At 27.3% G+C, this 14,507-nt stretch overlaps 2 protein-coding genes across 2 annotated transcripts; both read right to left on the reverse strand.

Moving 5' to 3' along the window:
- Positions 1–1,219: 1,219 nt before the first annotated feature.
- Positions 1,220–2,870, reverse strand: LOC101488771 (U-box domain-containing protein 25-like). Its single transcript, XM_004502887.4, has one exon. The coding sequence runs from the start codon at positions 2,466–2,468 to the stop codon at positions 1,272–1,274; it is 1,197 nt and encodes a 398-aa protein (XP_004502944.1). The 5' UTR covers positions 2,469–2,870; the 3' UTR covers positions 1,220–1,271.
- Positions 2,871–11,452: 8,582 nt separating this feature from the next.
- On the reverse strand, positions 11,453–14,478 carry LOC105852227 (cation/H(+) antiporter 15). Its single transcript, XM_012716528.3, has 3 exons — positions 14,269–14,478; positions 13,169–14,167; positions 11,453–12,951 (listed from the first exon to the last, which is right to left on the reverse strand). The coding sequence occupies exons 1-3, from the start codon at positions 14,476–14,478 to the stop codon at positions 11,629–11,631; spliced, it is 2,532 nt and encodes an 843-aa protein (XP_012571982.1). The 3' UTR covers positions 11,453–11,628.
- Positions 14,479–14,507: the final 29 nt, after the last annotated feature.

Raw genomic sequence — 14,507 nt, forward strand, 5'->3', positions numbered from 1 at the left:
CATATATTTTCTCAATAATAAATAAATTAGTAGTGATTATTTTACACCAACAAAATTAACTTACAATTCATATATTTTCTATAGTAAAAAAATTCATATATTTTCTCAATAATAAATAAATTATAGTAGTCATTATTTTACACCAACAAAATTAACTTAATTCATTCAAAATAAGAATATCAATACAAAGTGGAATCAATAAAAAAAAAATAGGGATTATTATAGAATTGCTAATAAATTTACACTTAATGGAACAAAACTTTGATCTCCTGAGCTTGGTCTCATGTCCAAAACTTGACGTTGAAAAATTTTGGTTAGGAAATGAGACTCTATTTAAAGTGGCTAATCAAGTAAATATATAAATATTATGTACTTCATATAAATTATGGATCAAATATATTAATTTTTACTTAGAACTCAATTATCTCTTAAAAAAAACTGAAATTAGTATCTATTAATATGAGATGTAAAACGGAACAATTATTATTTTTTGAGGTTATTTTATTAGTGAAAGAAATTTAGTTTAGTAGGGTACTTTGCATAATGAAATCCAGAAAACCTGGCCAAACATCTCAACATCAAGAATGAGCTCTTACATGGTACACAATTACATAATAATTTTGCACTGAAAAATCAATTATGTACTTCATGTCCCCCTCTGTTTTTTTTTTTATCCTCATGTTCACAGATTTTGAAGTTAGATGACATGAATTTCAGAACATCTCGTTTCGTTTATCTTATCAATCAACCAAGTGAAAGCAAAAACATTGTACTTGACAACAATTTTTCCATATAGAAAGTTGATGTTAACAAGACAACATTTTAGGTTAAATGTTAGCATTTAAATAAAAATTATAATTATTATGGTTGGTAGGTTGCAATCAACCTTTTACCACTTATCACTAAAATATTCATTTAAGAGGTTGAAATCGCCAACTTTAATATCACTTCTTGAATTTTATTGTACTAATTTTATTTTATTTTATTATCACTTATTTTGATGTTCTTGTGATATCCATGGACACAAAGTGATTAGTAGTGAGTGTTAAGTTTGTCACAAATTCATACAAATTACTTTCTTTCTAACTCATATTATAAGATGAAAAAAAAAAACTAATATGAAATAATTTCAATTGTTGATTTCAAATCAGACGGTTGATATCAGTAAATGTGTGACACATTTAATTAATGCAACGAACCAAAATCCAAATCCATGAAATACTAAACAATAAGACTAATATTATTATTATTCACATTTGAGTACAATCTATCTACATCTGCATTGATTCTTCACTCCACTTAGATCTGAGCAACTTAAGCAATAGTCTAGCCTTAGTTTTAGTTTTAGTACCACACTGACTCTGCAGAAGAAACAACAACTGAGTCAAAACACCAGCTCCAATAGCTTCCTCTCTTGCACTCCCAAAATCACAACAAACAATTGAAAGTATCCCAACAGCACTCTCACTACACTCTTGATTACAAACCTTGAAAACCATCTTCACCAAACTTTCAACACCCTTTGGATTATTCACCAATGCCTCTTTAGCACTATCTAGTACCAAAAGTTTCTTCATTGTTGCCATTCCTAAAGGAGCCAAATTCTTGTGTCTTGTTTCACATTCTGAAATATATGTTATGATTCCATCTATTGCTCCTGCTCTCACCAAACTCTCTCTATTGGATTGCAATGAACATAATGCTGATAAAGCCTTAATTGCAGCCTTAGAAACTTCACTACAATTTTGATTAACAACTTGAACAATTTCATGTACTAGTTTTTGAGAATTTCCTAACACATGACAAACCTCTTCTGTTTGTGATGATGTTGTTGAATAATCTATAAGAACACACAAACTAGTCTTAATTGAACTAGTACCCTTTTCAAATAAAAGCATGAAAATTTCCAACTTTGACTCATCTTTGATTATATTCAAAGGTTCCAAATTTACAATAGGCAACAATTTAAGAATGCAAGAAAGTGCTAATTCCACAAATTCCATGTGATTTTCTGATGACCCAAAAACAAGTTCTAAAAGTAGAGACAAGAAACTAAGTTGTTGGAAACATGATTTTCTGAAAGAACAATATTCATCAGAAAGAACACTAATTTTTTCAAGTGCTTCAAGCTTGTTTTCTAAAGAAGTTTCATGTGATTCAAGGGTGTGTTTCAATGAAGCTAAGTAATCAATGGTTGCAGAGTTATTATTACCAGGGTGAAATTGTGAACCAAGTTGAAGCCATTGATGAATCAAATGACGAAGAGTGTGATTAGGAACAAAGGATAAATCATGAAGCTTCTGCATTGTAACAGGACATGTGAAATTACCTGCAGAAATCCATTTTTGTATGCTTGATCTATCATAGGTTTGTCCAGTGCATAAAGTCACTGGATCTTCCAACAAATCTAGACTTATGGGGCATCTGAACAAGTGAGGAATTGTGATTTCAGTTTGAGCTTCGTTCATGGAAAGAAGCTCAAAAAAAAAAAAAAAATATTACAAAACCCAAAAGAAACAAATAGTTTTTTTGTTTTATTGTGTTGTTTATGTGATGTGAATCTAAATTCTTATGTTATGGAACATAAATTCAAAGTGGGTTTTTTTGGGGAAGGTTAAAGTTTTAAACTTTAGGTGGAACCAATACAAGACAAACATTTTTCAAGCACTAAAACATTAATGCTATAAAGATGGTGTCAGAAAGTAGCAAACTTTTTTTTTTTTTGGTTGCATTGAGAGTTGAGAGTTGAGAGAGAAGAAGAAGCAATGAGAAGAGGTTGAAAATGGAAACTAAAAAGTGGTGTTTAAGTGGGAAATTGGATGGGAGAGGATTGAGAAATGGACCATTATAAATTGCATTTGCATCCAAATGAAGTGATGGGTAAACAAAATTTATAAAGTTAGTGCTTCTTTCATTTCATTTTTTGAGGAGTGTAAAATAATTTTATAAGTATAAAATTGATTTTGATATATTTGAAATTTATTATTTATCTTATTTTTATCTTTAATTTTTAATTAAAATTAATTAATTTAAAATTATTTTTATTACCGCACAACTAGAGCCACTAAACTAAAACTAATAAGAATTATAATTCATTTATTAAGGAGTTGGTCCATCTTCTACAAAATCTAAAGATCAAATAAGGCTATTCTTTAAAACCTATCCTGATTCTAATGAACCTGAAACTCAACTTATTTAAATTTTTTTAATAGAAAAAAATAGTCACTAAAAGAAAAGAGGAGTTTATTCAAGCATGCAGTTATTTGTGACAGACAAGACCGTGGGGAAAGAGAAAGAGAAAAAAAAAAGTACAATCTTAGTTGGAAAAAACAGGAAAAAAACACCCCAAGAGGTGCGAGAACCACACTTTATCACAACATAATATTATTTAATTAAGGAAAAATCAAGGTATTTTTTGTGAAAAATAAGTGTCTCAAAGTAATTGAAATTTATTTCGCAACATATTTTTTAACATATATTTCACATATAGATCGATAAAAATCAATTCTAAAACTAAATAGTTGATAAACTTAAATATTTATCACTGATGTTATATTGCTTTGTTACCACAACAATTTCCTAATATTAAATAATTGTGGAAATGGTCCCAGCTTGGCCATATGAATCTGGTCAAAACTGACCCACCAAAAAGGAAAATTTAATGTTGTTAATGTCTTTGAGGTTTGAATCCACCTATAAATTGAAGGAACAAGAAAACTGTGGCATTTGTTTTCTTTATATTTTTTAATAATAAATACTGTTTTTAATAGATGAAAGAGCTGAATTTAACGGTCCTCACAAGGCTTATGAGTCGTGAGTAGTGGAGACAACATAATAATACAAGAAATATATCACTCCATGACAAAGAATATTCTATTTTTTATTTTATATATTTTATCTCTCTTACTTTCCTGAATTTCACAGTGCTGTTAAAATAATCTAAAATTTTGTTGAACAGTAAATATTTTATTAACTAAGGTATCTTTGTGCGGCCGCAGAGATTATGTAGCACTTGAGACGCATCATATTTATTTCAATGGTCAATTTTAGAGATAGTAACAAAAAGTTATATATCATATATTAGGGTGGCTCATCCACTTATTCCACTCTCATCACAATGGGATAATATCTCTTAAAAAATAATATATGTGGTTGTATTCAATAAAAAATTTAATTTATAACTGTTAAAATATTAAAAAAATAAATTGATTAACATTTTAATGATTTAGTGATTAATTTAATTTTTTTCTGAGTCCATGACTAAAATGAAAATGTTATTTATTTTAAGGTTTAAAATCATAGTTTACTCTTATTTTTTGCCGCTTATATTATGTCTATTAAATGCGTGTTTAATTTCAATTTTAGAAGAATTATAATCAATTATGGAGTTGTAAAATTGATTTTGACATATTTAGATGTTGTCAAATATAATTGATTTTCTCTCTAGAATTAATTTTAACTTGAAATTAGAATTTGTAATTTTTGAGTCAAAACGTGTTTTTTATATTAAAATTTATTGTTGAACTCACTTTTACCTAAAGGTTAGATATATTTGTTGGTTTATTAGTTAAGTTTGTTAGTTAGTTACACTGGTTAATTGTTTATTTAATTGACTATATATAAGTGTTTGTAACAATTGATGTAATTAACTCTCTATTATTAATATCATTCAATTTATTTTTATCTATTTTTCTCTTATTAATGGTTTATATTAAAAATGCTTAATACTAAACATATTCAAATATAAATCATTTATATTTAATTCACTTTTAATTAAAATCGATTCACTCAAAATCAATTTTAATCACCACATAATCAAACACATACTAAATTTTGTTCCTTAAAAAACTACATATTTTTCACATTTTTTTTACTCTCCTCTATATTAACAATATGAATCAAAAAGAGAAAAAGATGAAGGAAAGAACAATAGTAACAACAAAAGGAACAAAAGAAGATTAGAGTTTCATTTTAATGATCAAAATTATAAAATACAATTTAATAATAAGATATAAATAGTAATGTCTTAAAAACTAAACTGCCATTAATAATATATAAAAGTACAATAGCATAATCCCAATAATTTTTTTCTAAAACTCTCCAATTCAACATCTGTCTTTTACATCTACACCTTTGCATATACTTTCTTTTAAGGAGTATAGACTGTTTTTTATTCATCATGTTGTAATAGTTTATAATATTTTGTATTAAGACTCAAATTAGTTTTTTTGAGAAAAAATATTGAAACATATTTGGTCTCTCATAAATGAAAAAACATGATTTTGATCCTCAAAATTATTATATATCAAATTAGAATAAATCTTGATAAAGAATAACTAAAATATCCATAAAAATAATTTTAAAAGGGTTATTTAATGTACAATTGAGATTTTTTAGTACTAAATTTGTGTACCCTTTAATTGTTAGCTAGGGATCAAATAGGTCTAGTTTTTCCCCCTCAAATTTTGGATTTTCACTCTAATTATATTTTTGGTCTCTAAAAATATTTTAAAAAATAGTTTTTTTTTTGGCTTCATTAAAGAAATATTTTTGGATCCGGTACAACATATTGATGAACTCTCATGATATCCAAATATTCAGCAAAGGCTTATTTCACGTTGTCCAATTATTAACTCAAATAATTTCAATTCAGCTCAAGTTGCATTGCATAATTCGTCCTTTCTTAATTGTATATTATTAGCAAGATTCAAAAAGAAAGAAAAGGTTAAAGAGACAGCTTCTAAGAGAATGATTTGCTTTTTCATTCTTTTCGGAGATTGAAAAGTATGCACTTTTAATCAAACATTCAAAAGTTGTACTATATAATTAAATTCTAATATGCTAGTATATGATTTTATGAAGGTGATTCATACTATTTATTTCAATTCTTAATTATTACATAGTTATAGTTCACTTTAAATATTTAAACAATTTTTTGTTATTTTTGTCTAAACATTATAGAAACACGAATTAACATATATACATGTAATGTCGTTCAATGATAAAAATTAGGACTTATTTAATATTTATTTTATTTTATTTTTGCAAAGATTAGGACTTAGGAGTTATTTAAGTTGATAATGTACTTTATATTTTTATTATATATATTTATTTGTATATTTTTTACTTAATGCATTTCCAACCCAATGTTTACTGAAATGTAGTGGAATTTGAATTTTTCAAGATTGGAGGATACCAAAATTTGAGTATATCCACTTGCAAGCAAGAGAATACTCATGTGCAAGTAATAAGTATGATGAAGGAATCTTTGAACAATTTTTTGTGCATCAATTTATCATCATCTCTGACATATGCTTGTGCGTTTTTCGAGTTTTTGACTGGCCAATGCTTTTTTGTTAATACTCCTATATATAGTATAGTTGTATTGAAGTTGCATATGTCTACTACATTGTCAATATTCTCATGCTTTGCAATGCTTTTCTATATATTTATTTTGATGCACTATTTGGATATAATATTTTATACTACAAACTTTCATTTATATGAATTTTAATCTAAAAAAAAATTAAAATTAAATATTTTTTAGGCTAAATTTACATTTGTGGTCCTTTAACTTAATCTCAGGTAACGTTTTAGTCCTTTATCTTTTTTTTCCCGACTTGGTCCTTTATTTTAATTTTAAGTGACAATTTGATATTTTATGTTTTAAAATTTCAACAATGTTATCCTTTTTTATACAAAAATTCAAAAAAAAAATTCAATCAAAACTCATAAAATTAATTATATTTTTCAATATAATACAAATTTTATCAAATTCGTAACGCAAATCTTCAAATAAACTCATATTTTCATACTTTATTTGATATTGTTAGGAATAAAGGACTAAATCGGGAAAAAAAAAGATAAAGGACTAAAACGTTACCTGAGATTAAGTTAAAGGACCACAAATGTAATTTAACCTATTTTTTATGATTTAATGATTATGATTAATTGACATTATAAAATATCTTTAAACTGTCGATATATATCAATTAAATTATTTTTTTATATATATTTGGACAAATTTGTTTGATGAATTAGCATTTAGAAGTGAGATTTAACAATTTCTTACTACAATGTAAGAGGAAAAAGATTCAATTATTCAAAGACAAAAATTAATATGTATAGAGTTGTTGAAAAGCATGATAAAACTCAGTAAATAGAAAAATAGATGATAAAAATATTATTGATTATTTATGGTTGAATAAATGAAAAAAAAATGTTAGATTATAATGAGTGTAAAAGATTTAACTTCTCTCAAGTGGGTAGGCAAGAAAATAAAACCAACTTGAAATAAATGTTCCCCTAAGAACAGGTAAGTTCGGCAACAATGAGAAATTGAAATAGAGAAAAAGACCAAAGAACAAATTGACAAAAAAGATAGCCACCAATAAAACTTTATAGTAAAGATTAGTGTGAAACAATTCAGCCTTTGAACCCTATTTTGTCTCCTACTGGAACATAAAATAAAACTGATTATTTGAGCTTAATTAATTAATGTTATCTATAAATAATGATTTGCTCAAAGAACTAAACTATCTATCATGAATTCAAATATATTTAATCAACATAGTTGAATAAATGTCCTCTTCATGATTTTTAAATTTGTATGAAAAAATAACTATTTTAGTTGAGTCTTTTACTAAGAGATTCAATTAATTAGTGAGAAAAATAAAATATAACTTTTAGTTTATGAGAAAAATAAATCCCATGATAATTTAGTTTTTATCTGAACTATTATTCAAGAATTTTTTAAATAGACAATTAAATTTCTAACATTATGTAAACTAATGTCGTTTTTCTGTCTTTAGTTATTGTTTAAGTGTTGTTTTTATACTTGTTTAATTCTATATCAGAAAATTACAATAAGTTCTAAAAAAAATTTGATGGAATAAGTTGATAATTAACAATACATAATTGCTATAAAAATAAGCTGTTGTCATTTTTTATTTTATCTAAATTGATTTACTCATATATTATTTTGTTTATAACTTGGTTCTCTTAAATGAAATATTGGCTCTTAAATTTGCGGATTATATTTTATGATCAAATTTTCTCTGTTAATGTCAAGTATTTAATTATTCATTTTTGAGGATGATTTTGATCGGAATTAAATTTTCTCAGTTTATTTTTTCAAAGACTAAAAAATACGTTGTTAGATGGTTTAATTGGAAAATTATAAATAATAAAATCTTAAAACGTATTTTTACTCAATATTTCTCTCTTTGCATTTTTTATACTGATAAATATATTAATGTTTGACAAAAAGTAATTTAGTAAAAATCTTATTGGGTCCATTTGTTTAAAAATTTTAAAAATTGATTTTGATATTATATTTAAAAAAATGATTTTTATGAAAATTTACTAAAAAATAGTAGAAGATTTATTTGTTATTAATTAAAAAGTATTTTTAGCATTCAATGCTATTCATTATTAGAGATTTTAACATGATAAAAATCACTTTTTTTATAAAAAAAATGGCATCTTTCAAAATTGATTTTTATGAAAAGCTTCTCAAATTAGTTTTTTCATTTTAATCATTTTTAAAAATTTCATTATCTAAAAAAAGTTGTAGTAAATATATAAAATACTTAAAATGATATTTTAAGATAAACTATTTAAACTAACTTTTTATTTAAAGCTTTATTTTTAAATTTTCTTTTAAAAAAGATTATAACAAAAAGATAAAATATTATTGAAATCATTTTAAAAAAATCTTTAACAAACGGACCATATTTTTTTTATTTATATTTTTTTTAAAATATGGGTAAAATTGTTAAACATATCATAAATTAAGGGATGGAGGGAGTAAATGAAAGAAAAATAATTATGATTTTATTAAATTATTTTAATTACTTATGGATGTATTCTCGTTATTATAAATATATACATTTTTTTTAAGAATTATTAATGTGATATTGAAAACTAAAAATATTTTTTTTGGAAAAAATATACTTTTGTGATTGTGAGATTTATTATCAAACTAAGAGTTCCTGTAAATAAAACATATAGTTTTTTTTTCTTTACTCTATAATTTAATTTATTTAAGATCGAAATAATTCAAATTAGACAATAAAAAATTACCTTAAAACGAGATGAACAACCAATATAATATCGTAAATTGTGGGACACATTTACTGCATTAAATTCAAATTGAAAGAAAGCATGTCAAAGACATGTTTAGAATAAACACTCTCTCATGGCAGATCAATTGTCAAAGATTTCTAGATTTCCAAATAGAGCATATGTTTCATACTTTGGAGAGTCAAATTAAACAACTAAATGAATATCGTGTCAACCACAATATTCGTACATAACTTGAATTCTCTAATTATAACATGCATGAATCAACAACCACCAAATTTCATTGCGCTTGCTTTGCGATAAAAATATTGCGTGATACAAACAAATTTTATTATGTCAATTTTACAAACAGTTCACCAATCCAAATTGTGGAGTATCTCTTTAATTTTCAACAAACTCATTTATTATATCTTTCTAATGTTTCTATCACATACCTTGAACTGAAATTAAAATTATTTACCTGTTATATATACTACAAATATTTAATTTGTATATACCGTTAATGTAAATGATTTTTATATTGTCAATCAATCTTAGTCGTTGAATAACTATAAATCTTTTAACTCTTATGGTAAAAACATCAAAATATGAATGAGTGTGATGGGATTACGGTGTACTACAAATACATAACCAAATAATATAAAGTTAATAACATGTTAATAATTATATATATATGAATTTAACATTGTCAGTTTAAAGAGTTTTTATACCGTCAATTAATTATAATTGTTAAATTATTAATAATATTTTAATATTTGATTTTTGTCATAACTATTTATAAAGTCATTTACATGATTAACTATAATTTTTAGACTGTAAATTTTTTTACACAAATAATACATAAAAATTAGGCCATCTCTTTATATATATATATATATATATATATATATATATATATATATATATACAAAAAAAAAAAAAAAAATAGCCCCTCTCTATATATATATATATATATATATATATATATATATATATATATATATATTCAAGAAAAAAAAATGTATTTAAATGTTGAATATAACTATTATTTAAATCGGCAAGAAGAGTACTAATTTTTATGAATTATTATATTATGAGTGATATAAGTTTGTTTGGCTAACAAAAAGTGGAAAAAAAACATTGTTTTGATTGTTTGACAGCATTATTTCTCATGATATTGTAAGGAAAATATCATTCGGAAAAGGAGAGCCAGGGAGAACAAAGAGAGATTGAGGGAGAAGATAGACATGTGAATACATAAAATAAAAAGATAGGCATGTAAATACATAAAATAATTAAGGAGAGATAATTTTTATTTTTAAAAGAGATAAATGGATAAATAATAAAAGATAGACGAAGGAGAAAAGAGATATAAGAGTAAAGGGACGTGAGAAAAGACATTTAAAATTTTAAAATTTATACTAATCTTACATATGGCGATCGACGGGAGTTTACGATTTAGTCAATGTTAAGTTAAACATATTTTTTAAATAAACAATATCATACTTTTCTTTTAAACAAACAAGATCAGACTGCATGTCACTTAATAAGTCTTTTAGGCCTATTACGTTGGCATATTTAAATAAATATAAATAATTTTTTTACTATTATAATTATTATATTAAATTTTAATCTTTTTTTTATTATAATCATTACACATAATAACCTTACGTAGTTTTTGACATACTGAAATGTATTTTTATAAAATAGAATTGAAATATGATGTGTATAAAGTCATATTATCTAAAATGTAATGTTGAATATTAAAATAGAATTTAATTTCATTGACATATTAACTTGTTAATCTACTTAAAGATATATTTGATTATTTATTTAAAAATATTAAAATGAAATAGACTTTTAAACAAACTAGCAGAATTTCTATCAAGATCAAACTCATACTTAAAACGTAAGCGACAAATCACATGTTAGATTTAGACCTTTAATTTTATGATAGAACAAACTATTGTCTAATAAAGCCTACCTCGATCCAACCTATTTCCACTCTTAAAAAACTTTTTCCTCCTAAAAATTCACTAAAAAGTGAAATTCACATTAGAAAACAATTCATGAGTAAATATTACTAAAAATATTTAAAGCACAAAGTGTATTAAGAATAAGTAAAATACATTACAAAAGAGTATTATTAGATATAAGGCAAAAAGAAACCTCAAAACACAACCCAATCCAAGCACCACTTCCCCAAATTCCAAAGTGAAGACAAAAACCATAACAGAAACAACATAAGATATTTAATGTTACAAGCAGAAAATTACAAGACATTATTAAAAAAAAGATTATACAAAGGGACTAATGTATAATGAAGCTCACATTTCCCCTTCAACAGACAATAGGACAGTTTATAGTTAAACACAAAAACTAGTAATCCTGAATCAATAAAAAGATTGTACTCACATAAATGTATGTAACTGTAATATGTACATTTCTTACAAAAACTTACAACTTGATGCATACAAATTAACTACACCAGAACACATAATACAAAAAATCAATGATGCAGTGAAAGAAGAAGAAAAAAAAAGGATAAAATTTCTATATATTCTGTTACAAAGTACGTGTAGTCATTCTTTGTGTATTGAAAACAGAATTTCCTCTTGATGGTGCAGTAGAATGGTTATTAAACTCATTAGTAACACTATATTCTTCACCATTTGGTGTTTCTAATCCATCACTATTTGAGATTCCACCAATATATTGTTGAACTACCAACACTGAAGCAGTTGCTGCAAAATCTGAAGAAGCTAATAAATCACCAATTGCTCCCATTTCTGGACACTCACTCCAATCAGTTAGCCCTGCTGTTAATGGTGATATCATTCCTTGACCTCTTCCAACTATGAAAAGATCATGAATATCATCTATTGTTCTTATTGCTGCCACTGTTTCTTCTCCATTGTTAACTACTTTCTCAAAGTAATCAACTGATTCATCATTCATATGATTCATTTTAAACTCATGTATTAGTTTATCATCAAGTTGTTTTTGTATATCATTGTCTGTTTCAACTGTTAACACACTTGGTTCATCTGAATTGGATAATCCATTATGTTGTTGTTTTGCAGGTTCATTGCATGCTTGTTCTCCCGGAACGAATCGCATTATGGTTAGGTTTATTCCTGAATGTTCCAACATTCTCCATCCATAACATAGTGCTTCTCTATCGTCTGGTCCTCCGAAAAACATTACTGCTACATGATGTGATAATTGATTTGAAGATAATCGATTCGAGCCAGTTAAGCCTCTATCGACTAGAATTCCAACTGAGCAAGGTGCATTTGCTAGTACATTTTGGTTGATGGTTCGAAACGCCATGTTTGTTGGTTCCATTGCTCCATCAACTGTTTGTTGTTTATGAAATGGAATGATTATTAGAGACACGCGTTTGTCTTCTGCTAAATGGCATATGTCTTCATGCATGGTTGAGTAAGGGGAAATTGCTGTCAGTGGCTGGACAGCGACGAATGAAGCGTGTTGCTCGTAGTTTTTGAAGGCTTTGATTATGTGATCGGATTGAGCTTCGGTTCGGTTAAGAGCTGTGTGTTCTGGTTTAGCTGTGTTATGAACAATGAGCATGGCTGATGTTCGACCGCTGAGTTCAACTAAATGGAGCACATAGATGCATATTGGTGACCTCTTTGTTGGATTTGAGGCTTCAAGGAGGTTGATCATTGTTGGCACGTTTCGAGGACTATGGACACACACTAGTACTCTAAACTCTGCATCTGGTTTTGATATCTGAATTGTTCTTCTTTTGTAACATACGTTTCTCCTTGATGGTTTGTAAATTATTGATACTGAAGGTACAATTATTCCAGTCATTATTATTGTTATAATCACCATCACTGCAAATGATTCTTCGTCAAAAATCTGCAAAGAGTTTCAAATGGTCGAAATGAGTAGAGTCATTGAGAGTAGAGATGGGAATAGGAACCTAGCTACGTCAAGTCCAGGTTAGGCCAGACTTTTATTTTTATAAATAGATTAGGATAAGGTTTTTTTCAAAGCCTATATAACTAAAAAGGCCAAGCTACGGGCCGTATGATTTAGGAGGAGTTAGCAAAATACAAATAGGAATTGTTAGCACCTTCTGGTCCTTTCCAACATTGAGCACAATCATTTCAACAAGGCCTTTTGTGTTCATGAGTAGGCCAAGGGTAATTCCTTCTTGTAAAGGCATTTGATAAAAGATTGCAACAGCTAGAGTTCCAACAATTTTGCCAATGCAAGCTAAAAAAATGACCAGAATAAGAATAGCCCAAGTGTTAGCCCCTGTAATGAGTCTTATATTGGTTTTCAAGCCACTAATGGCAAAAAAGAGAGGGAGCAAAAGTCCTGAAACAAAATCCTCAAGCTTTTCAACAAGAGTAACACCAAGGGGTCCACTTGGGATTGCCAAACCAAACACAAAAGCTCCGAAAACAGAATGAGTTCCAATCGCATCGGTGATGAAACCCGAAACCATGACACCAGCTAATATAAGAGATATATAGAACTCACTGAAAGATTCTCCTTCAGGTGTTTTCTTAACTATCCATGAGGCTGCTGGTCTAACTGCATAAACACAAAAGGCGACAAATGCAACACCTGATAACACAACCCAAATAGATGCAAAAGTAGTTGCTTTATGATCAGCCAATGCAATAGCAAAAGCCAAAAGAATCCAAGCACAAACATCATTAATAAGTGCTGATGAAAGTGCAAGCCTTCCTAAATCTGTGTTGATGAGTTTGAGCTCAGCGAGGATTCGAGCTAAAACAGGAAATGCAGTGACAGAAAGAGCGACGCCAAGGAATAGAACATAAGTTACTTGGTTCATGCTACTGTTATGTTCTCTTTTCAAAAGGAAGGAGAAAGCCCCACCAATGAAGAAAGGCAAAACCATTCCAGCAACTGCTGCAGCCACTGATTTTCTACCTACGCCGCGCAACACGGTTACATCCATCTCCACACCAACCAAGAACAGAAAATAAAGTAGACCAACATTCGCCATTGTTTCGATCACGATCACACTTCTTAGAGGAAACACTGTATTGGCAAATGTTTGATTTTGTCCCAGAAGCGAAGGACCCAACATTACTCCACCCTGCACCCAAATATAACATCTATCAGCATCCACTGTGCCACTCTTAACATAAATATGGCATTCACTTTCTTTACATGTTTCAAAAGAATAAAATAACTAACCAGAATTTCGGCTATGACGCGTGGTTGGCGAAAGGGCTTGAGAAGAAAGACAAATATGCGAGTGGCAGCAACAACTAAGGTTAATTGTAAGATGAAAAGTGGCAGAGAATAATCCAAAGGGTTATCTCCTTGCCATATTCCATTTGTTGTTATCATGGTTGGTGCATAACACACTATAAAATCATCTGTATTGTTTCCTTTATCTCCCATTGTTGTTATATAACAACTTTCACCTCCTT

The sequence above is a fragment of the Cicer arietinum genome, chromosome 5 (genome assembly GCF_000331145.2).
Source record: "Cicer arietinum cultivar CDC Frontier isolate Library 1 chromosome 5, Cicar.CDCFrontier_v2.0, whole genome shotgun sequence".
In the NCBI taxonomy this organism is placed as follows: Eukaryota; Viridiplantae; Streptophyta; class Magnoliopsida; order Fabales; family Fabaceae; genus Cicer; species Cicer arietinum.

Coding starts and splice junctions, on each gene's coding strand:
- LOC101488771 (XM_004502887.4), bottom strand. CDS start 2,468: ATGAACGAAGCTCAAACTGAAATCACAATTCCTCACTTGTTCAGATGC.
- LOC105852227 (XM_012716528.3), bottom strand. CDS start 14,478: ATGGGAGATAAAGGAAACAATACAGATGATTTTATAGTGTGTTATGCA. Junction 14,168..14,268: donor GCGTCATAGCCGAAATTCTG/GTTAGTTATTTT, acceptor ATTTGGGTGCAG/GGTGGAGTAATGTTGGGTCC. Junction 12,952..13,168: donor ATGTTGGAAAGGACCAGAAG/GTGCTAACAATT, acceptor AACTCTTTGCAG/ATTTTTGACGAAGAATCATT.